The sequence below is a fragment of the Chiroxiphia lanceolata genome, chromosome 14 (genome assembly GCF_009829145.1).
Source record: "Chiroxiphia lanceolata isolate bChiLan1 chromosome 14, bChiLan1.pri, whole genome shotgun sequence".
NCBI classification, from domain to species: domain Eukaryota; kingdom Metazoa; phylum Chordata; class Aves; order Passeriformes; family Pipridae; genus Chiroxiphia; species Chiroxiphia lanceolata.
This window is the reverse complement of record NC_045650.1, coordinates 19,147,071-19,171,043: the sequence shown is the minus strand read 5'-3', so window position 1 is coordinate 19,171,043 and position 23,973 is coordinate 19,147,071. Positions and strand designations below refer to the sequence as shown.

At 47.3% G+C, this 23,973-nt stretch overlaps 1 protein-coding gene across 1 annotated transcript; it reads right to left on the bottom strand.

Moving 5' to 3' along the window:
• Positions 1-3,000: 3,000 nt before the first annotated feature.
• On the bottom strand, positions 3,001-12,847 carry ITM2A (integral membrane protein 2A). The gene is made up of 6 exons (XM_032701911.1): positions 12,681-12,847; positions 9,064-9,195; positions 8,654-8,842; positions 7,455-7,565; positions 6,214-6,364; positions 3,001-4,082 (listed from the first exon to the last, which is right to left on the bottom strand). Exons 1-6 carry the CDS (start codon positions 12,762-12,764, stop codon positions 3,994-3,996), a joined length of 756 nt encoding a protein of 251 aa, XP_032557802.1. The 5' UTR covers positions 12,765-12,847; the 3' UTR covers positions 3,001-3,993.
• Between the last annotated feature and the right edge of the window lie 11,126 nt (positions 12,848-23,973).

Here is a 23,973-nt window from a genome sequence, read left to right as displayed (position 1 = left end):
GCAGCAAAGCCACCCCTCTATGGCCTGGAACTAGGGCAGGCACAGCAGCTTTAATCCTTCCAAACCTGTCCTGGAGCTCAGCCCTCCCAGGGTGGTGATGCAGCCCCAAAGTGGAGGTTTGGGGGGCTGCACCCCATTTATGTGGCCCCACACTGCTCTGCTCTGGTGACGCCACACCTGGAGTGCCGTGTCCAGGTCTGGTGCCTCCAATAAAAGGAGGGCACAGAACTGCTGGAACAAGTCCGGAAGAGGCCATGAATCAAAGAATGGTTTGGGTCAGAAGGGACTTTAAAGCCCAGCCAGTCCCACCCCCTGCCACGGGCAGGGACACCTTCTACTAGCCCAGGTTGGTCCAACCTGGCCTTGGACACTTTCAGGGATGGGGCAGCCACAGCTTCTCTGGGCAACCTGTGCCAGGGCCTCCCCACCCTCACAGTAAAATAATTCTTCCTAATATCTCACCTACATTTCCCCTCTTTCAGTTTTCACTCATTCCCCCTTGTCCTGTCACTCCAGTTCCTGTCACCCTGGATTCCTTGCTGGCCCCTTCAGATCCTGGAAGGTGCTGTGGGGTCTCCACACAACGTTCTCTTTCTCCAGGCTGAACAGCCCCAGCTCTCACAGCCTGCCTCCACAGGGGAGGCATTATCATTATCAGCTTCATGGCCTCTCTGGCCTCACTCCAACAGTTCCATGTCCTTCTTAGATGATAAGGGGACCAGAGCACCTCCCCTGTGGAGATTCTGAAGTTCTAAGTGTAGACCAGCACCTCCTGTAATGGAAGGCTCTGTCACCACCAGCCACCCACACCTCACAGTCACATGAAGCCAGGAGGCTTCTGCAAAGGTCAACGGCACCTCCTCCGAGTAACAAATCCAAGTGTGTTCTTAATAATTATTTTTCTCTTGTGTCTTTCTGATTAATGTCCTTGAACTTGAAGAAAAAAAAATAAATCACATGTAATGCTGGAAGAGGAAATATCCAAAGCACTGGACTGCCAACTTAACATTGCTAAAGGTATTTAAAACTTACATGTAAATGAACAGGTCAGAAAAACAACCTGCAAGCTAAAATAAACTGTCAATACATCATTGCAGAGCTGCTGATTGCCCTGTGCACACTGGCTGCTTTTCCAGTAAACACACATGTAAAGGAAGCTATTATAGTAAATAAGTTTGCATTTGCATCCCAGCAGTGTCATCCCTTCATCACCACACCCATGCCTGCAGTGCAGTCCTACCCAGATATTAAACAGGGTTTTGCACAGGTTACAGTTGTATGATCAAAACGATCCTCACTAAAAAAAACTAAGCAAAGACACTAAAAATCAGCTAAAGGAGGCTCTGATCAAATCATTTTAAGGTTCAATTTTGCCAAAATACCTGAAAAACTCTCTGTTAGATGAATACACCAAGTCTTTACCAGTTCCGCACACTTTACACCCAAATGTTTGCTGCCTGTGCCATCTACTGGTGCAAAGGGCTCCAACTCGTGCTCCCTCCTGCTTCCTACAGACCAGCTGAACACAGGACATGTTCAAAGCCAGACACAGCATGAGGAGATCCCAGGCATACCTTAAAACTCCAGTCTTTTGGCTTGGACACCCAGCCCAAAATGCTCAGGGACAGATCACACATGAGAGCAGCCCAGCTCCTCTCACTGCGGGAACAGGTAACGAACAATCCGTTCCTCCGTGTCCTGGCGCCCTGCCTGGAACATCTAATGACTTCTCAAGGAACTGACTTCATTGCTTTTAAAAGCTTTACCAGGCAAAGGTAAAAGAAAGTGTTTCAGCCCCTCTGGAAGCAGGTCCAGCACTCCTGTCCATGGCTGGAGGTGGCCAGACTCTGCACAGACACTCTGAGCTGGAAGGAACAATTCCTGGGGTCTATTTTCCATAAAATCAAACCTCCTGCTGCAAGAAAGCGCTTCTTGCTCTCCACAACCAACACATTTCCAAGCCCTTCCACTCCAGGCTACCAAAACAAACCCATCCTGGTTGTCCCCCAGACAATCCCGAGGAGGGAATCCCCACTTGCCCAAGCACACAGCAAGTCTGGAGCAGAAACATCCCAGTGCAGCTGCTTCCCCCAGCAACACTCCTGAGGAAAGCAAACCTGACTCTGTGACAGTGATTACAGCTTTCTGCAGCATTTTATTTCAGTAAATTCAAGTATATAATGAATACTCTCCTACACACACTATTTTAGAGCCAAAGCTGTATTTTTGGGACACATCCTCTGCATGGCATCACCCAACACCTCGGGGGAAGAGCTGTGTCGGTCTCTGCGTTAGAATTCCTGTGTTCTCTCCTCTGCAGAGTTTCATGAGCAATGACTGACTCCTACAGCCACTTCTCACTCCCCCCAGTCCTCTGCACAGAAATCCTGCTGTTTTCCTTCCAGCTGTATAATCCCAGCCACTTTCCAGGAAAGCCAGAAGGGGTCAGGACACACTTTAGCTCTTTGAGTCACAGACATTTCACTGCAGGACTGTTCTCTCTGAGCTCTCAGCCCAGCAGAGCTCAGGGGCAGAGCTGACCCCAAACTGCTCATTAACCCTCCACTGTCTCAGTCTATCATGACATGCTGAACAACCCCCTCATTAACAGTGCCCTGGGTACACTGGGACAGGCCAACCTTCCATCACAGCCTCATCAACACCAGTATTCAAATGAATTGCTAAAGACACCCCTGCCTTGCTGTGCCCTAAGTGCTCTGCTCAGCTTCCAGCACTGACCACAGCGAGAGCTCCCCGTGGGGATCACGGCTGCATTTCACACAGCAGTCAGAGCTGGAGTGAGGGGTCTGTTCTTCCCTCTGCTCCTCGAGCTTGTTTGGCACCACAAAGCATTTCCACAGCACCAGGAAGAGGAAATCCAGCTTCACAAGCTGAGAAAGAGATTAAGAGGGGTAAAAGGAAGAGCACTGCACGCTGCCCCAGGCCCACAGCATCACTCCCCTCACCTCTGAGCACCAGGAAGTCACACAAACACCAAAGTTTTAGAGAAACATTTATTATAGGGTTGCAGAATTTATGCCAATATAAAGTCCCTTAATAAAACTCTCGAGTTTATCGACTGCAGGACACTAACTCTTGGTTATCTTTAAACTGCAGCTTTCAAAAAAAAGGAACATTGCTCTGACTGCAGCAGTAAAGCTACTTGCTCATAAAAAGTTGATCTAAAAAGTTTATATAAGCTGGAGTAGTTTAAGTTTACAACTACAGTCACATTCACAAGTGAGCTACAGCAGAAGAGATCCTTGAAAGAGGAAGTTACGGGATAAACCAAGTCCTAACCAAAAATACTGACAAGCTTTAAGAGCAACTCTATCCAAATCTAACAACTAAATGCCACAAAACCAAACCGAGGGAGAAGAACTCAACGTAAGCTCGGGGAAGGTTCCAAATATACATACGAATTCAATACAGTAATTGCACAAAAGAAACAGGGTAGTGTTAAAGGTTTCTGGTCACTGAGCTTGGATTTTACATGCTTCACACATGGTCGTTAAAATAAACCTTTAATGATCCGGATCGGGGGGGTTGAGCCAGGACAGGGAGCGCAGAGCTACTCTACAGAACTACACAAGATGTGCAAACCACAGATTATTAATATTAATCATTCTGTGAAAGTTAAGGTGAACATAACTGGTTCCAGCCAAGGAACTGGTTAACATTTTTATATATATATATATTTTTCTGCCATTCCCAGGTTACACTAAATCAAACACATTCAACAGATAAACTGGTATTAGCCTTCTAAAAAAGAAAACCCTTACTCCAATTTAAGTTTTACATGAGACAACTAAAAAGTTATACCAAGGATCAACGAAAGCTGAAATGGTGACTTTGTCTTTTGAAATACAAGCAGTACACAGAAGATGCATAAGGCTTTTGATTATCACTGCACGGTTTAATTTCAGAAGTCGATGTCTAACGCTCAGACTTCCCAAGGGAGGTGTGAAGAGGTCACCTCTCATCCACCACCCTTCACTGCTGACAGATCTTTGTTTCAACAACGAAAGAGTTTTCGAAGTGTCTGATGGAGTGACAGTTCTCTGCTGCCCGTTTCTGCACACCTGGGGACGAGAGAGGACGAGAGCTGAGTAAAGCACAGCCACAGCCCAGCAGCAAGGACTGCCGGGTTTGGATCATCACAAACAGCAGCAAGATACCATCACTCAGTACATGGTGTTTCTTCAGCCAGGGGTTGCCAGCAGAGCCTGGCATTGGGTTGTTTTCCATCAGAAATCCCCCACCCAGTGTGCATTTCCCAGGGTGTGCTCTGCAGAGCTGCCTTCACCTTGGGAGGATTTGCCACTCAGCTCATGACCTCCCTTTAAGTTTTTCCTAACACTACTAAAGTGATTTTCTCTATTTTGGGACATGCCAGCATTGGGTCTGACCCAGGCAGTTTACCTGTATCAGCTGTGACTCTTCACTAGGGGACAAGAACAGAGCAGTTCTAGAATCAAAGACAAGCTGCTCACCTAAGGCACTTCAGCAATTAAGAGAAGATTTATGCATTGCTTCATAAGCAGAGAATGTTCACAGTAACCAAGAGAAGTACTAGCTCTTAAACCAAACCCAGCAGGGCACTGCTGTAGTTTATAAACACTTAAAACAGGCTGTGCTGCAATTCCAAGGCATTAAGATGGAGATGAAGTTTCCAATGCCCATCTAACAGGATGACCTGTCTGGTTTCTCCCAGGCCTTCAAGTTAGAAATCCAGGGAACTGTCACAGAACCTGAGGTCAGTTTGATCCAACAGATCACCCAGGAACTCTACAAAATCCAAGAGCCAAAGCAGCAACAGCTACATGAGAGAAGCTAAAGGAGTCTATCCGTTTCTGATTTATGTGTGCATGGCTCGGACACACTGCAATAAAGGTGTGCTTTATTATTATTATTATTATTGTTGTTGTTGTTGTTGTTAATAATAATAATAATAATAAATGTGATTGGGAAGGCAAGACAAGCCCTGAACAATTTTCTCCTCAGCAGCAGCAGGCTGCTGTTTGACTTGACTTTCCACCCTCTCCCCTCCACAGGCAAACAAGGAGAGTTATAACACAGCAACAGTACCAGGAAACATTATTCATTTACCAGAATTCTTTTGTGCGAGAATTCTGTAGAAATCTTTTACTCTGCAGTGAAGATGTCAACAACATGCTCTAGCAGGATGATTTAAGGAAACATCACAAACACTCTTCACAGTACTGTCTGCAGACTTGCAGCGACAGCAGCTGTCAATTTAGCCCTGTTCCCAAAAATCATCCTCCCAACAGCTCACAGACACGTGCCTCTCCCTCCCAGGAGGGCAGCAGTTCCTCTGCCTTCACGTGCCCTACACCATGAGTTACAAAGAATCCCTTCTATGTTCCCACATAGGGAGCCTGCCCTCCATCCAGAACAGGACATTGTACAAGCAGCACATGTGGCTCCTGATGCTGCAACTGGGCTGAGGGAACTCTTGCCTAAGAGCTTGGCAGGAAAACAGGAGCAGAGAGTTCCAACAAACCAAACATTTGCATTCTGAAAGGCTCTATCTGACAAAGGATTAGCTCCCTGGGTTTGGTGAGAACAGCAGATATGAAATGATTGAAGAGCTACAGTGAACCAAAATTCACAGCAATGGATTTCTGTACCCCAGGCCTCCTCCCAGAAGGTAAAAGCACTGACATCTCAGGCTCTTCCTAAGAATGGCAGGGTGGCAGGAGGAGACAGGCAACGAAGGAACAGCTCAGCAGCTCCTCTGAAGTGTCCTTCCTCTTTCAGAGAGGAAGTCTGGGATGTCCGGAGCTCACTGTTCAATTACTTTGTTTTTCAGAGCAAGTGAAGCAGAAGATAATGTTTGTACTTGGTGTTCCTGTAACCCAGTTTGAGATAGGACAGTGACAGAATAAGCTGCACCTACAGAGACTCACATTATCTGACGGATTATATGAATTTTGGGGCCAAACTAACTTACAACTTCAACCAAAAGACATAACAGAAATAAGCTTAAATTCCAGTAATTCTGTAAGTGAAACTTTCTCAGCATGTTCAAGTGACACATACATGGAAGCACAGGAAATAGCCAGCACATCTATGCTTGGCCTCAGCTCATGCTCAGCACTCAGATTTCCAAGTGTAAAAACTCCCAGGGTTTAAGTATCTCCCTCCTCCCTACTGAACAATAGATTTATTTTGTTACTGAGGGGAACTTACCCAGGATCTGGTCTCTGCGCTGGAGTCTGAAGGTCTCTTTTCCCACACAGAGCTGGTAGATGAAGATGCCCAGATCAGACACATTATCAATCTCCTCTGTGACCACCATCTCCTCACGGACCAGGTAGGTCTGAGGCAGGTAAGAGCCAGTCTGAAAGAGAAAAAACCTGAAGATACAGACTTCTGCTAACAGACAAACCTCTACATTTTACTCCTTGTTTTGGAAGGGCTTCAGGCTGCAGATTGCAGCTTTCCTTCTATTTAATACTAAGATATGCTGGGCTTGACCAGCTGCATACCAGAGAAGTTAAAACCTGACAAAGGCCATTTCAAACAGTTGCAGTTACACCCAAACAAAGCACATTTAACCTCAACGCTGCCGGCCTCACCTGAAGCAAATGTAAACAGAACCTGGCCAAGTTTATTTGTGCACAACAAAGTTTGCAGTTAAAGGAGAAACAAAGTATTGTGAAAGGTTCTAGGTTTGAGGCAATATATTTCTAATATAAAAAAAGCAGGGCAACACACAAAAGGCTTCATCAGAAGATCACAGCACTACAAACAGCTTCCCACCCCTCACAAGCAACTCCTAAAAACAGAGGCAGGGAGACGCTCCAGGGAGACACAGAGCTTGTCTTCAAGAAGCAAACAAGACCAGTGGCCTCTCGAATTAGGTCTAAAACAGTCAATGACTTTTTTAAAAAGTCCATTTGACACCCCATAACTGAGTACTGCATTTAATTGGGAAGTAGCAGTAAGCTCTATGAACTTGACCCATAAGTCACCTTGGAAAAACACCAGTTTTAGTGACTGAAGAGTCCAAATGCTTGTGGTGAGCTCATAACTGCAGTGCCAACAACAAGGGAACAAGTTACCATTGTTCTTTTCATCAAAACTCTCACGGGGCAAACGAGCTTTCCGGGAGGAACTTTCAGGTTTAGGCTTTCAATGATATTTGGAGCTTTATCAAATTCCTTTCTAACAGCTAAATTTAACATTATCTGCTGGTTGCTTTCAGCTCTCATAAAGCCAGGTATTAATAAGAGCATTAGGCATGAATCTACTCAACATAATATCCACTGACAGCTGGCCTTAACTCCAGCACAGTGACTGAGCCGGGGGATTATGGACTTTGATGGCAGGAGGACTGTTCCAGTAAGAGCCTGGAGTTCAGGAGCAGCACCAGCTCTCTTATCAAAAGCCATCTTGTCAGCACAAGTCAGCAGCAAAGCTCCACATACCGCCAGCTTTGCAAAGAGATCCATCAGGTTCCTTGGAGGCATCACTATGGACGTGTTCAGCGGGATCACGTAGCAGTTGCCCAGTTGCAAGTCGAGATACGCTGTCAAAAGCTATTTTAGAAAAATAAGGTTTCAATTAATTAAGGGGGCCTTGGATTATTAAAACACAGCTTTACAAGGACTAAGGAGGAAGCTGAAGAAGCTGAGATCACACACAGCTACTCTCAAGAGATGCATTCAGGAACTGTCTACTGTGAGAACTGAAATGTTAACAGCTTTGCAAGCCAAAAGTGGTTACGGTGATAGTTTACAAAACTTCTGTACAGAATAGAAAGCTGACTATAAAAGCAGTTTTTATCATAATTCTAAAGGAGTACAGTTTGTACTAACACAGAGGAAGTATTTGTGATCATGCTCTCAAAACTGAAGAGGTCTAATTAGGTACAGTGCAAACAAAAGGTAGCCAGCTGCTGAGAAACAATCATTCCCTGTAAATAGTTCTTCAGGAAAAGTATTAAGCTCTAGAAGGTCTCATCAGCATTACCACCGAGCACAAGAACTGCAGAAACCAGAATTATCTATTTATTCTATCAACATGGCCAAGCTTGGCTTTACAAACAACCTACCAGAGCTTTTACAGCTGACTAAGGATAAATGTTAATACTACTGCCATGACTTCAATAAAAAAGTCAAATTAAAGCCATCCTCCCATCTTGGCCTCACAGAAAACCCATGCAAGTAACACAGCGTTGTCAGGTCAAGGTTTCAGCTGCTTCAAGTGCTTTTTCAATTCCCTTCTCCAAGGCCCACACCTGTTTGCAACTCTGCATTTTGCTGTAAGTTTGGCAAAGCCGTAGGCTGAATCCTCAGTTTCCTAGCTCACATTCACAATATTCTTCTACCCTCACTGCCATTTACAGGGGGTTCCTGACCAAACAGCAAGTGGCACTTCCAGACATCCCATGGGCAACAACATTTAAAGTTGCATGGCAGGGAGATGTATCGTCCTGAGAAACAACTCAGGGAGAGGAGTTCACCCCCACGTGACTCCAACACCCTCGCAAAGTTAATCCTGTTGCAGAGTTCAAGGGGTCATATCCCCCACACTGAACCCAACCCCGAAGAGCAGCTCGCGCTGGCAGAGCTGTGAGGCCCCAGAGTGGCAGCCCCGGGGCGGTGCCGTGCCCGCTGTGCCTCACCCTGTCGAAGTCGTGCACGATGGCGGCGGGGTCGCTGTCGGAGAACTTGGGCACGGGCACGTCGATGATGGCGATGTTGTCGTCCTCGCGGATCTCGGCCTCCTCGGCGATGGGCAGGAAGTACGGCTCGGCCGCCCGCTCCCGGCCCTCGTTCTCAAAGTAGCACATCTCCCCTCGGTACACCTTGTGCTGGGAGAGCAGGCTGGTTAGGCACAGCACACGAGCCTGAAAGCTGCATCTCTGACAGCTCTGCTGCGACGCAGCACGGGTCTGTCACGCCTGCAGCTCTTATAAAGGACACCGCGGTCCTCACATCCCACTTCCTGAAGGTTTTCTAGTGTAGTGTAATCCATTTATAATTACACTCTTATATTCACTGCTGCTTAAACAAAAAAGAACTTGGAGATTACCTTGGGCATGAAATACTTGTAGATGCAGGCTCCTCCAACAACCACCCCCGCCAAGATGAAGGCGAGACCCAGCAGAGTCAACAGGCATCTTCCAGACGAGCTTTCACCCCTGTGTGTGGCAACTTCTGGGTCCTTGAAATAAAGAGGGATGAGAACTTAGAAAGTGCAGCTGCTCTGAATTTAAAGTGAGCTGTTATCGACTGCTTCACTTTGACCCACCATCATCATCTGTGAGAACTGCAAGCCAGAATCATACAATAAGAAAAGACTTACATGAAATATTACTGCATCAGATTAAGATCAATTTTCAAACAGTCCTGAGAGTATTTTCTTAGTCAGATGATGTTTTCTAGACAAACCCTTGTCCAGAAACTATTTGAAGTGTAAGAAATTTAAATAACTTTAATAATAAAGATACAGTGCTGCAGCTACAACATAGTTCAAAGAAAAAGCAGGATTTGTAGATCAAGGTCATTGAGGAACAGAGTGTTTTCAGGCCTCTCCCCTCTCCTCCTCTTGCTATCACGTGCACTAGCACTACTTTTCCTCACAAAGCTGGATTAAGAGACGAAGCCAAGATGCGACTTTGGTGGCTGGGGAACAGACAACTGGCACAAACCACCAGGTTTAAGAACTTTTAATAGGCACAAGCAAAGTCCACTCTGAAAGAAAACCACTCGTCAGCTTAAACTCAGCTTCCAACTATGCCAAATAAAAACAAGGCCCTGTGGCACATCCTACCCTGCAGCTTCAAAATACTGCCTCTTCTACCCAAATCCCAGGAAGTTTTGTTTCTAGCAGCCTGAAACGTCCCTCTTTAGTCCAATAACTTGTTCTACCCCCACCTGGTGTTCCCTCAAACACAAGATGACTGCACCCAAGGGAAACTACTCTCACATAACATGGTGGTGAGTTGAGCAATACCAACCAGAACTGCAGTGGTGGTGTCTGAATGGCAGATTTAACCCTCCAGAGTTCCTTCAGCACCTTCCCAGACTTCCAGGTGAAAGGCTGACACAAGCCAAGTGGAGAGGGGAACAGCAAAAATACTTTGCCCAAAGGAAATGTCTGTTCTGATGGTTTGGTGTTTCAAACACACACTGTGTTTGGGTCTTTCAAATGAAAAAAAAAAAAAAAAAAAAGGCAAAAGCCCAAAACAACCAAACCCACAACATTTAGATAACCTCTGTATTTGGTCAAGTATGTCCCTTTAGTGGTTCCTGATTCTGGGATTTAGTAGCTCACTTTCAAGACCTGCTCTTTGTACTGGTCAGGAAAGAAGAAAACTGGATTGCACAGTAAAAGATCTTTTCCTGTGAGGTGCTCCCAGTCAGTGGCTGGACTGGGCACAGCAGCTTCCATGGCCTTCATTGGGTCCCACTGTCTGCACTCCCAGAGAACACAGCACATGAAGTGACCTGTGCTCACAAGCCACAGCATTATCACCAAGGCTCCACATATTCCCTGCTCAGCAAGATGCAGCAGCATAAAAGTCAAACATCAGTTATGCAAGTCCTGAAACAAAACCCAAGCTGTTTTGTGAAAGTCAATACTCCCACATTCCACTCGCACATCCTCCAAACACAAAAATGTTGCTTCAGCAAGACACAAGCTGCTACAATTGGCTTGATAAGCATTTGTTCAAAACAAAACAAAACAAAAAACCTGAAAAAGCAAACTCAACTTCAAGTCAGAATTATGCCACATTTATATGGTGCTACGTGAAAAGCATTTTTCAGGGTTAACCAGCTTTATTAATTCTGTTCTCTTCACGTTCTCCCACCTGAACCTACACCTTTCAGTGCCTTACTCATCCAGCCTGTCACTACTTGAACACACCAGTCTGCAGCAGTTTTGGCACCCCAGCCATCCCAGTGCCGGGATGATGTCGACATGTAATTAGCTGCACTGGCACTACACCTATTTCAAACAGAGCAAAGGGATTTTAGCACATTAAGCAGCAATGTGGACAGCTCAACCTGAAGGGCTGACAGAGCCGAGAACACAAGAAGACTTTGCTCCAGTAGGTTACAAAACCTCTGCTCAAAAATAACAGATAAAAATCATTAAAAAACCTACACAGAAAATGCAGTGCTAAGCTGTAACAAGCTTAGACCTTGTTACAAATGAGGAGTAAGAGAGGAAAAGAAAAATCACTTATTTTAACACTGTTGCCAGTCAGTCCCATCCCAAAGACTCTGCAGGGAGGGTATTCTGCAACCTCTTCGTGCAGATATTCCAGGGGACTTTTATTGTGCTGTTTCAGCCAACATGAGCCCTTAAGCTTGTTTGCTCTGCACAAATATTCCAGCAAAAAGGAGACATTAACAACCACTCGAACAAGTTTGTCTTGGAGTAAAATTATGAACTTGATGTTTACAGGCAACTCCAAGCCCTGAAGTCAGAGTGAAGAGCTGTTAAAAACCCACGTAGTGCAAACAATGAGAATATTCCAAATTGAGAGGAGCAGCTCCCACGAGAAGAAAATAAGGAGTGTAGGTGTTTATTAGAACTATTATGTTCAGAACTTGCACGGTACAGGGCTGTAAATATATATATATTAAGAAGTTGCCTCAGGAGTAGCTGATGAGTTTGTTCCACAAGAAACTGATTAATGACATCTTCAAAATTTAAATTATTTATCTACCCTGTTTCCCTACTTTCTCTCCGTCCTTTTGATCTTGTAACTCGGAGCTACGGTATTAAACCTGCACACATAAAAGTCCTAAACCTCAGAAGAGTGCACTGAGCAATAAAATCACTCTCCATCCCTTCTCCTTCTAAAGGGAGGCTATTTCAGGTGAGGCTGAGTGGGCTGGAAGGCCAACTGCCTTTCCTGATTACAGCTTAGAAGGGGAAAAAAAAGAAAAAACCCAGACATTAGAGTCCAACTCCACAAGTTCTGTTGTTGCTTTTTTAAGTTTCCTTACTCCTTCATTACAAATAAACTCGGATCACCCCACATTCCCCCTCCAGAGCCACTGCTGTATTTACCCAGAGGGTGAGCTCCTCCGACTAAAAGCAAGGCACCTTCAAAACGAATGTCCCACAAACTGGGAGGGTTCTACCCGAGCCAGGGACGCGCGGCTCACTGGGAAGGAAAAGCCAACCGCAGGGCGCTCGCCCGGGTTTCTATTTAAAACCCTTTATGGCAGGTTTCTTAATTTAAGCGCCACTCAGCCGCCTCCCCGGGAGGCTCCGGGCGCCGCAGGACGAGCGCTGTCCCGCTTTGTTTGCCTGGAAGGCGCTGCCGGGGGGGCCCTTTCCCCACGCTCCCCCTGGGCACGGGCTGGGAGGTTTAAAGCCCCATCAGGAAACGCGGCGCTGGCTCGGGCCCAGCTGCGAGATAAACACCCGGTGCCGTCCGGGGGTGTCGCGGCACGGCACAGCGGCACCGCGGCCCCTCACCCTGCGGGCAGCGACCCTCCCGCACCCGCCCGGGGCAGCGGCCCCACACGAGCCCGGGCCCCGCGGCCGCCGCCGCCGCCTCCCCCGGCCCGGCCGCGAGAAAATGGCGGCGGCGGCTTCACCTCCTCCCGCTCCCCCCCAACACCGCCCCGCTCCTGCCGCCGCTGCTGCCGCCGCCGCCGCCGCCCGCGACACCGCCGTGCCCGCACCTTGTCGGCCACGAGCGCCTCGGCCGCCTCTTTCTTGGGCTCGTCCTTGAGCGCGAAGGGCGAGTTGAAGGCGATCTTCACCATGGCGCCGGCGCTCCTGCCGCCTCCCGGAGCGGCAGCGGGGACAGCGCGGGGGGGGCGGGGCACGGGTAGGACACGCCCCCGCCGGCCCCGCCCCTGGCGGCGCGCACAGCGCCCCCTGCTGGACAAGAGCCTCACATGGCTCGCCCGCTTTCGCGCTCCCCCCCCCGATCCCCTCGGGATTATCAGACAGGGAGCCGAGGGATTGCTGAGGTGGAAAAGAGCTCTGAGACCATCGAGTCCGGCCTCTGACCAGTTGTCAACCACCTTGTCACCCAGCCCAGAGCTCTGAGCGCCACGTCCAGGCGTGCCTTGGACACCTTCAGGGACCAGGACTCCATCACCTCCCTGGGCAGCCCCTACCAAGGCCTGACCTCCCTTTCCATGCAGAAATTCCTCCCGCTGTCCAACCTGACCCTCCCCTGGCACAGCTGGAGGCCGTTCCCTCTCCTCCTGTCCCTTGTTCCCTGGGAGCAGAGCCCGACCCCCCCCGGCTCCCCCCTCCTGTCAGGGAGTTGCAGAGCCAGAAGGTCCCCCCTGAGCCTCCTTTTCTCCAGGCTGAGCCCCCCCAGCTCCCTCAGCCGCTCCTGCTGCTCCAGACCCTTCCCAGCTCCCTTCCCTGGACATGCTCCAGTCCCTCAATGTCTCTCTTACTCGAGGGCCCAGACCTGGACACGCCATTCCAAGTGTGGCCTCAGCAGTGCCCAGCACAGAGGGACAATCAGTTCCTCAATCAGTTCCCCAAATCCTGCTGGCCACACTATTCCTGATGCGGGCCAGGTGCCACTGACTTAAAGCTCTTGGGGTGATCCAAACTCCCTTTTCTCCTCATGTTTGTATGATGAGCTCCTTTGAACAGTGTGATGGGCCAGGTATGGGGATACTTTTATCCAGGTATCCCCCGTATCATGAAATACAGCCCAAGACAATGCATCACCATTCATTTAACATCTCCAGAGAGGGACAATCACAAGATCACACAGAATCACAGGATGGTTGGGGTTGGAAGGGACCTCTGGAGATCATCCAGTCCAACCCCTCGCCCAGGCAGCATCACCTGGAGCAGGTGACACAGGGACACATCCAGGTGGGATTGGAATGTCCCCAGAGAGGGAGATTCCACCCCTTCCCTGAGCACCTGTTCCAGGGCTCTGCCACCCTCCATGGATAGAAGTTCTTCCTCATGTTGAGGTGGAATTTGTCTTTTAGTTTATGGCCAAAGCTCTCCAGATGTGGCCTCAGTAGGGAGAATAAAACGTTTCATGTATTAGATTGTCTGAAACAATCTTCTCCTTCATGTGCATGGAAATCTGTGTCTGTCTCACTGGAGCTTGGCTTTATAGCTCTAGAAAGAAATCTGGTTTGAATCTGGTGCCCACACTACGGACCCCTCCCTTGCAGACAGCTGTAATTAAACAGAGCTGAACACTTATGCAAATATTGCAATAAGTAATTCTGCTGAGAGTAAACAACCTGCAGTGTGTATTCCAGCATTCAAAGCATGTTCCTGTTATTCCACAGATGCAATTCACTGTGTTTCCTTTCAAGATCATAGGTTTGATATTGCTGCCTTTCATGTTCATAAGAATTTTGACTTTGACTTCAGTCAGAGGAGAACAAAGTCTTCTGTATCTATTTAGTCTGACTTGGTCTAGTACCAGAAAACACTTTAACCCCATTTTACCAGGAAACCAGTGAAAAATCAATTTTCATGCTTTCTAGCTTTAGCATGTTAGGAATAAGTCAGACCATACTCCCAAAGTCCCTAAGACACAGATTTAGGACAGATTAAGAAGTTTCTCAATTTTTCCTGTCCTTACACAGCTGATACCGACTGTCAGCTCAGCCAGTACCTGCTCCTTCCAAACACATCTCCTCCTACAGTAATCTGAGTGCATCTTGTAGAATACCAGGTTGAGAAGACAAATTCCACCCCAGAAGAAAATTCAGATTTTTTCCCATCCTGAAATCATCAGGCTGAATAAATATTAAGAGATCTCCGTGGATGACTCCACTGCTTCACCTCTAAAATGCTTTTGCTTCTTAGTCCTGCCCCAGTTTTCTTTCAGGCTTTTGTCATTTATTGCAGGTCAGGCCTGGAAATCCCAAGACATCTAAACAATTAATATCACTTCTTCTTTGGAATTCTGTAATATTTCTGATTTTCTTTACTGTTAAAATACTCTGGGTTTATTTTACCGGTATTTATTCCGAGATCGTCTTTATCACCTTGACTGGCAAGAGATTATCCTCTGATCCTTAATTATCCTTTCGATCCCTCTGGTGTCTGTAATGTTAAAGCAACACTGCTTAAAAAAATAACAAATATATGGAATAAATTGTCTTAGAGAGTGAGGGAATTTGTCCAGAAGAAGGGAGAACTGGTGTGCTGGGACAGCTGGGATTCTGTTAGGTTTAATTTTACTCACAAAGAGGACTAAACTGTATTTCTTAAAAGTGATATTAAACCCTGACACCTCCCATTTAGTGGTAGTGATGCTGTAAGGAGCCCAGACAGTCTAAGAATATTAAAGAGCAGGGTTTGTAAGGTGAGGTAGTACCTTTTATTGCACCAATCCCATAATCCCACTGGGAGCTCCTTTTTGAGCAATCCTGCATGGCACTAAAACTAATTTTTACCGTGTGAGAGTTTTTAACTATTCTAATACACTCTGTAAAACCTCCAACTTTAAAATACATTGATATTTTTTCCATCTTCTCCTTTTTTTTTAATGCCGGGAGAACACTTCTTTACCTTTTGGGAACAATGTGGTGTTATATTTGTCCTAGTTTTTAAAGTATTCTCACACACTTTGAAGTAGGAGGTGCTGCGTCTGTGCATAATCCTCAGTCGTGGATCTCGTTCTAGTTCAAACAGAGCTGGGGGGAGGAAAGCTCAGTCTGGCAGGACGTGTAAGCACACGCTCAACATTTCAATGGTCACTCACAGCTCCGTGTTAAAAGTGTTTGAGGGCTTTGTTAGACCTAAATGTATTTGCTTAGTTGGAGCTTCACACCCTCCCTGGCATTGCAGGAGCTCACGGGGACAGGGTTGTCAGAGCGTTACACAGCTGAGCCCAACCTGGACTCGAAGTGTAAAGAAACAGTAATTAACATATAATTATTAACAGTTTTAAATATACACTATGTCCAGCAGTTGGATTTTTTTGTGAGCACTGTAATTACTGAAGAAGTACCACAAAAAGTAAACAACAAGTGCGTCACACAGGACTGTTAAAAATGAAAGAGAAACTACAGACTTTCTCCTTCAGAAAATACCCTCTCCCTAGTTTGACGGGTTTTATTTTTCCAGATGTCTGAAGTTCTATTTTTTACCTCCAATCCTTTTCCAACTATCTTGCTAAGAATTCCTCCCTCCTCACCTCCTCGCCCTCACTCTCCAGCTCTGGTATCCCGTGTCTCCATTCCTTCCCTAATCAGTGACCTGGGACCTCCTTTGCCTTCCTACCTGTTCCTAAGGCTGTTTAGACAGAAGCCATCTGGATTTCAGACTGATGACAGCTGCCACTATAAACTTTGGTAGAGGAAAGTTTTTCCCACCAAATCGAGGTGACTTTGGGCCCTTGACTGAGGATCTGTGTGTCTGGACAGCAAATGCTGTTTGCTCTGCAGCCTTCTCTTACTGCCTGGCAGGCTTTTCCTCACTGCAGCAGTGTTAGATTAACATCTGTGGCAAAGAAAACACACATTACTCATTTCTACTGATGGGCTTGTTACAAAACACTACAACAGGAATGTTAGATGGAAAATCACCTATTTACATGCAGGGAGAAGTCATGAGTCCCTTTTCTCTGCAGTGATCAGGAGTGGAAGGGATGACTAGAGGGAGCCTGAAGGAGACAAAGAGTTGATTACCAATAAAGCAAGAACATCAAGAGCACATCCTGGCTGTGTTCAGGCCCATGTTGAAGAGGGCTCACTGCCCACGTCTGCCACTGCCTCATAGAACAGAATTCCATGAGATATTCCAGTCCTCTGGAAAATCTGCCAAGCAAGCAGCATGCCCAGAGAGATCAGCAACCCCAAAGGATGGAAGGGCCAGCTGTGCCTGTGGTGTAACTGCAGTGAGGCAGGAGAGATCTGTCAGAACCCTGGCAGAGTCCTGGCAGATCTACAAAAGCACTGGAAACATGCTGCTGGAGGGCAACCAATAATCACCCAAAGTGCCTTTTATGGAACTGACTAAACATACATTTTTGGATAGAGATTAACGTTTACCTTGCCTTTGAAGGGTGGTATCTGGGGTTCCCCCTTTTCCTTTCAGGATTGCTTCCCCCCAGATCCACCCCAGCAATTCTCCCTCTGGCCAAGTGAGCTCAGGTCACTGCTCAGCAGCACCGTGGTGTGAGCTCCCCTGCCTGGGACTGCTGCAGATCAGGGCCCCCAGACCGGGCAAGAACCATCAGGGACTGTTTCTTGTTGGACACCCGAAATGGGAATGTGCTGAGGACAACCCCACCCCTCCATCCTTGGCATTCTCTCTGTCTCCCGATCCCTAAGTGAGAGCAGGAGCTGCAGTGGCTCTCAGCCATCCTGCTGGAATCCAGCACAGCGGGAGAGCTCACACCCACCCCGTGCAGACATTGCTGCAGTGGGAGCCTCTTCTCCCCCAGGGGTTGCCCATGCTGTGCCCACAGCCGTGTCTGAGCTCAGTTTAATGCTGAGTGTGGACGTGGGTACACCTTGTGTGGCTGTGCTGTCCCAAACTGTGCCCAGCTGGCCCTGGGCTGAGCCAGAGCTGTCCCTGCACTGCGGCCGGGTGAGGATGTTCCCGGCTGGGTGAGGATGTTCCCACTCCACGGGGCTCAGCTGGCAGAGATCCCCAAAGCTCTGTCACAACTCTGTGTGCACTGGCAGAGCTTGTTTGGCTTGTTCCGTGTGGGTTTGCTCTGCAGGAGCCGATAGGGCCCTGCCCACAGGGACAGCTCTCTCCTGGCTTAATGACACACCTACAGAGCTGGAACTCCTGGACTCTGGAAATCCTTGCTGGGAGGCCACAGCGTCAGTTCAACATGGGTTAAATCTTCCAGTGAATCACAGAATTACTGAGGTTGGAAAAGACCTCCAAGATTGTTGACTCCAGCCTTTGACCAAACACCATCATGTCCACTATACCAGAACACTCACTGCCACATCCAGATGTTTCTTGGGCAGCTCCAGGGATGGGACTCCACCACCTCCCTGGGTAACCCTTTCCAATGTCTAACCACTCTTTCAGTGAAGAAATTTTCCCGATATCCACCCTGACCCTCCCCTGGCACAGCTTGAGGCCATTTCCTCTCCTCCTGTCTCTTGTTTCCTGGGAGCAGAGCCCAACCCCAGCCTGGCTCCCCTTCCTGTCAGGGAGTTACAGAGAGCAAGAATACTTTATTATATGACACTTACAAACTTTACTTCATTAACTGACATAAATAAACCCTGGACTGTGAGCAAGAACACATCACCAATTTTTGCAGCAGCTGCGCTGCCCTTTGCTTTCTTCTACCTAATGAAATAACACAAACTTTTAAAAAACCCAAGTATTGATGGAAAATGGACCTGCTTTCACCCTCATTTACTCCTATGGATGCTTTTTTTTTTTTTTAGAATACAGGTGCCTCTTTCCATCTGTGCGAAGCCTGTGCTGTCAAAAATAGCAATACCACAGAACACCTGTGCCAACAGCAGCTCCGAGGACAAATATTGTCAGTTAAAGAGATTTAGTGCTGGTTTGTCCCGCGGATCGTCAGTGACACTGTGCAGGGGGTGTGGGTTTTCTGTTGAGGTGACAGTGGTCTCCTGTGAAGATGTTTATCTGTGAGCAAAGGGTCTGACAGCTCCAGAGCCCGAGCACAGTGTGGTGGAGATGAAAGGTGGGTGTAGGATGCTGCCAAGCCCGGCTGGTGCTTCCTGTTCACAGTGTGGAGGAAGCCTGTGATCAACACACACATGAGTTTCCTCTTCACAGAGAGAGGAAGAGACACAGTCACAAACACACAGGTTCACACAGGCACAAGCACAGACTTACAAAATCCAAGTTTAATCCATGTATGAAATATTACATTGCCAAAACAGACCTTAACAAAATCGTCCTAGTTTTGAGAAGATGCCTTTTGATTTCAAGGGAAAGCAAATCTGCAGATCATGGGTTTCACTGCAGAAGGTGTTTTCCGTTCGTGGCACAGACACCACATCATGATACAGGAAATGGCTTGTGGTACTTTCTTTTCCTGTTCCAAAAAATCTCTTCATACTGAGGAGACACCTGGTGATGTGACAAGTCTTTGATGGGACCCCATGTGCTGCTGTCTTTGAATGTGTTGGCTCTCCAGCAGACAGTGGAGTGAACAGCATTTGTGTTTTGAAGGAGTGGAAATAAAAAGAAAAATCACTAAAAAGTTGTAGTTTTCTTCTATTTCAGTTTTGTGTGAAGCTTCTCAATTCAGAAAAAAAAGTATTTTTAAGGAAAGCAATTCAGGATGTCTTGAAATCTCCCTAAGTTAATGTTAAAGATGTCCATTAGCCTGAATTTAAGATCCAGAAACATGGGAGTGTTTGGAAGAGAATTCTGTTGATTTTTAGCCCAACCTTCCTCTCAAAATAGAACTATCACCAACATTAGATTTGGTTTTCTGGAGCTGAATCAGTCATCCCAAAGAAAGGACCTAGAGGCAGGAGGAAGTGTTTTCTTCCACTTCTCCAAGGGTTGCATCACACAGAAATACACTTCTCGACAGTTGTGGTGCAATGTTTCATGTCCTGGTAGTGCTCCCATAAACCAGGAACCACATCATGGCTCATCATCAATAATCTCGAAGTCCTTGTGTTGGGAATTCATCCAGGATCATTTTCCCAAAGGCCTACAGACTCTTTACAGATTCTTCTCTTGGGATTTCTAATATGTTCCAAAAAAAATAGTGTTTCCCCTGCTCACAGCCTGCTGCCTTTGCTGCCATGTGAAGTGGCCTCCACATGCCTGTGAGGCTCAGCAGGAAAATTAGTTCATTCTCAGCACTGCTTGAGTCTCCCATGGGGCTGTCAGGAGAGTGATGACCTTATTTCCAGGTTATTTTCTTCTACTTCTTCCCAGGTGAATATTCCCATTAGTGAAGGACACGATGTCCCCTACTGTGTCCCCCTTACTCTGTGTCATACTCTGGAGGCCTGGAGATGAGACCATTTTGAACCCAGATTTAACCACTCTCCTGAAGTGTAGCTGCTCTCATTCAGCAGAGTTGGATGGTGGTTTCTGATCGGAAAAGATGCCACTGAAATTCATAGAGCATTTGAAATTCTGCCATTTATATCCTGTATAACCCACTGGGAGTGATAAAGATACCATACAGAAGGTATGTCTTTGGAATTGCCTGCTGAGAGCGTTGCTTCCATTTCTTGGATGAGTTGTTTTCTCACCTCAATTAGCAGTGGCTGCCCCATCCCTGGAAGTGTTCAAGGCTGGGCTGGACGGGGTTTTGAACAATCATTCCATGATTCCATGATTCAGAGATCTGTTATGGGTAAGTTACTGCAGCCTTGTGGCTGCCCTGGACTGAGGACAATTCCAGAGCTCTCTTTATTCTCAGGAAGTTGATCCTCAGTGCACTCAAGCTGAGCAGATCCCTGTCTCCTTACACTTTTCTCTGCCCCAGGAACACTGACATTTCCAACTGAAAAACAGAAAAAGGGAGCAAAATTCTTTACAATGTCTGAAAATAAAGATTCAGGCACAGCTACAACTGAGTCACTATTTACAACTATTTTTATGTTCATAAAAAGGAACTGGTACAAGAAACCTCACGAAAGGGTGTTGGCTTTTTATCTGAAAAAGACAAAGACCTCTCCAAGGGTGGAGCTCCCAGGAGAGGGATTGCTCAGTGCTGGAGCTGCAAGGGCTGGAGAGGCAGCTGCCTGCAGGAAGCCTGTCCAATCCTGCCTATCCATGCTGCCCAGTCCTGCCTGCCCATGCACTTCCCAGTCTCAGCAGGCTCCTGGATTTGTGCTCTTGGCTGGGGATGGGCAGGGAATGTGGTGTATTCCACACAAAATACCGGTCAGGTAGATTTTCTTGCCCCCTGCAGGGACTCGGTCAGAAGTCAGCCAACAATTCTGCTGGAAGGGTGTGGACAGGAGGAGTTCCAGAGTGCTGGGAAGCCTGGAGTGGTGAAACCCTGTACTGGGTTGACCATGGCACTGGATGTGCTGATCCAACACCTCCTTCTCTCTGCTCACACAGGGTTTCAGGCCTTTGCTGCTCCCTCTGATCTAGAGATAGTCCTGGAGTGGTTTGGGTTGGAAGGGACCTTAAACTCATCTGGTTCCAGCCCCTGCCATGGGCAGGGGCACCTTTCACTAGCCCAGGTTGCTCCAGCCTGGCCTTGGACACTTCCAGGGATGGGGCAGCCACAGCTCCTCTGGACAACCTGTGCCAGAACCTCACCCAAGAATTCCTTCCCAATATCCCATCTAATGTGATCCTAAGGGTGAAATTCAGGAGGGAGATCATTGATCCATGAGCTGGATCATTCCTTTGGGGTCCATGCACCAAAGGAGACAAAAGGCCAGAGGAATGAGGATGCCAAGAAGTCTTGCAGGAGGGATGCCTAAATACCCACATTTGGGTTTATTTCCCGTAAAACCCACTTTCAGAGACTTTTCCAGAGCTCAAATACTCCCAGCAAAAAATGCAAACCTCACTTCTTTTCCTAGTTTTTCCACAATAATTTCAACTAGAAAAAGAAAACACTCCACCAGGAAAGTACTGTGTGAAACAAAAAGGCTGAAGGGAAGCGAAATAAAAAGAGAGATGAAATCTATATACTCAGGCATTGTATTTTGGGGAAGTGCCTGTTGGCAAGGGTCAGGAGGAGGATGCTGGGATGGCTGACTCTGAAATTCTGCTGCTGATTTCAAATGCTGGAACTCAGTAAAATATTTGCAATGATAATTTTGTATTGCAGTTCAGAAATAACTGTGGAATACGTAATAAGGGGATTTTGCAGAAGTAAAATTGAACCAGAAGGTAAGTAAGGGGGGGAAAAAAGGTACTGCCTCTGAAATATCCCTCTTTTGTCCCCATTCATGCCTCAGCTTTCCCACAAAGTGCTCTTTCTTCCACCATCTCCCCCTTCCCAGGTAATGTCACCTGGTTTGGAGTATGATTTCTTCTTGCAGAAGAAAAACCTCATTGTTCCACATCTTCCTCTGCTGTGTTATGCCAGTGACACCTACTTTGACAGAGTCTTCAGAGTTTCCTCATATCTGACTAATAAGAGATGATGAAAACCATGATTCATTAAAAACCCCACAGATAACCATATGACCAAATATAACGTGTATCTTTAAATGTGGCTGAATTTTCTTAAATAACAACTAAACCTCAAACAAATGGTTCAATCTCAAGGCTCCATCTTGTGGCCAAGTAAAACAAAGTCACTGATTGGGAAATTAATGTTTGGTCTTCCTTAATATTTGGTCTTCCTTAATCTCCCCCGGTTCTTCTGCAAGAACCTCATCGTTCTGCTCACTCCTGTACAGGAAGTTTGATTTAACACCCTTGAAAGCTCAGAGGAGCATTCAGAGCTGTGGTAGTTGTGAAATAACCTGAGTATCCTGATTCTCTGAGTGTTTGTGTCTAATATAATTGTCCCTGTGTGTGTTTGTGTCTAATATCATTGTCCTTGTGTGTGTTTGTAGGAAAATCTCTTGCAAAGATGTAGGATTTGGCATCAGTTTTGGTATCATTAAGTTTCACAAAGTCCTTCATTTAGAATTGTGCAAAGCAGAGAAAAGGTGTTATCATTGCTATGAGTGGCTTTTGATCTGTAAACAGAAATTGTGATTAAAAAGATGGTTTACAAGATGGAAAGGGTAACCTGATTTTTGATCAGTTAGTAGGAATTCTGATTAAAAATATCACAGAATCATTAAGGTTGGAAAAACCCTCCCAGCCCATGGAGTCCCCCCTGTGCCTGATGCCCACCTTGTCCCCCAGCCCAGAGCACTGAGTGCCATGGCCAGTCCTTCCTTGGGCACCTCCAGAGGTGGGGACTCCAAACCTCCCTGGGCAGCCCCTGCCAATGCCCCACCACCCTTTCCATGCAGAAATTCCTCCTGATGTCCAACCTGACCCTCCCCTGGCACAGCTGGAGGCCGTTCCCTCTCCTCCTGTCCCTTGTTCCCTGGGAGCAGAGCCCGACCCTTCCCCAGCTCCCCCCTCCTGTCAGGGGGTTGCAGAGCCAGAAGGTCCCCCCTGAGCCTCCTTTTCTCCAGGCTGAGCCCCCCCAGCTTCCTCAGCCTCTCCTGCTGCTCCAGCCCCTTCCCAGCTCCCTTCCCTGGACATGCTCCAGCCCCTCAATGTCTTTCCCTAAAGGCACCATGCCCAGCTCCGTGCCCGGTCCCGCAGTGGGACAGGCGGTCCTGCCTCGGCCAGATAAAGCCCCGGCTTTCCCTCGGCTTTCCCTGGGGGCAGAAGGAGAACGGCTGCTCCTTATCTGCTTCCTCCAGCTCCCCCACCAGTGCGTCAGCAGTTTTTTTTATTTTTTTTTTTTCTAAATATAAAGTAAAGCTGGTTTTCAGCAAGCAGGGGCTGGCGAGCTTCCAGGAGGATGCCCTGGGCGTGAGAGACAGCACCCATGGGTGCTCCCTGCCTGTCGCCCACCCCAGCCAACCAGGGAGCCCTGGGAGCTCCGGGATGTGTGCCTGGGACAGGAAGGAGCAGCTCCTGCTTGGGCTGTTCCTGCTGCTCCCTGAGTGCAGATATCTGCTAATTCCCTATGACTGAATCCCAGAATCTCTGAGGTTGGAAAAGCCCTCCCAGCCCATGGAGTCCCCCCCGTGCATGATCCCCACCTTGTCCCCCAGCCCAGAGCACTCAGTGTCACATCCAGCCCTTCCTTGGGCATCTCCAGGGGTGGGGACTCCAAACCTCCCTGGGCAGCCCCTTCCAATGCCCCACCACCCTTTCCGGGAAGAAATTCTTCCTGTTGTCCAAAATGATGATGCTTTGAGCCTTTCAAGAGATCCCTCTGCTATTTGCAACAGGGTTTGCAGTTCAATTTTATTAGATCATCAGTAAACCTGCAGGGCTTAATTACACTCCAAAATTCTCTAGGCTTGAAGGCCCAATAACCACTTCTTTGTTCTCCAGGAGCTGTAACTTAATGCAAACCCTTCTGTCACACTCCATTTTCTGGTTCTTTCGTTCACTCCTGCT

Excerpts from the sequence above, each read along its gene's own strand:
- ITM2A (XM_032701911.1), bottom strand. The coding sequence starts at position 12,764 with ATGGTGAAGATCGCCTTCAACTCGCCCTTCGCGCTCAAGGACGAGCCC. Across the intron at positions 9,196-12,680 it reads AGGCGCTCGTGGCCGACAAG|GACCCAGAAGTTGCCACACA; the intron begins GTGCGGGCACGG and ends CTTTATTTCAAG. Across the intron at positions 8,843-9,063 it reads ACAAGTATTTCATGCCCAAG|CACAAGGTGTACCGAGGGGA; the intron begins GTAATCTCCAAG and ends CTGCTCTCCCAG.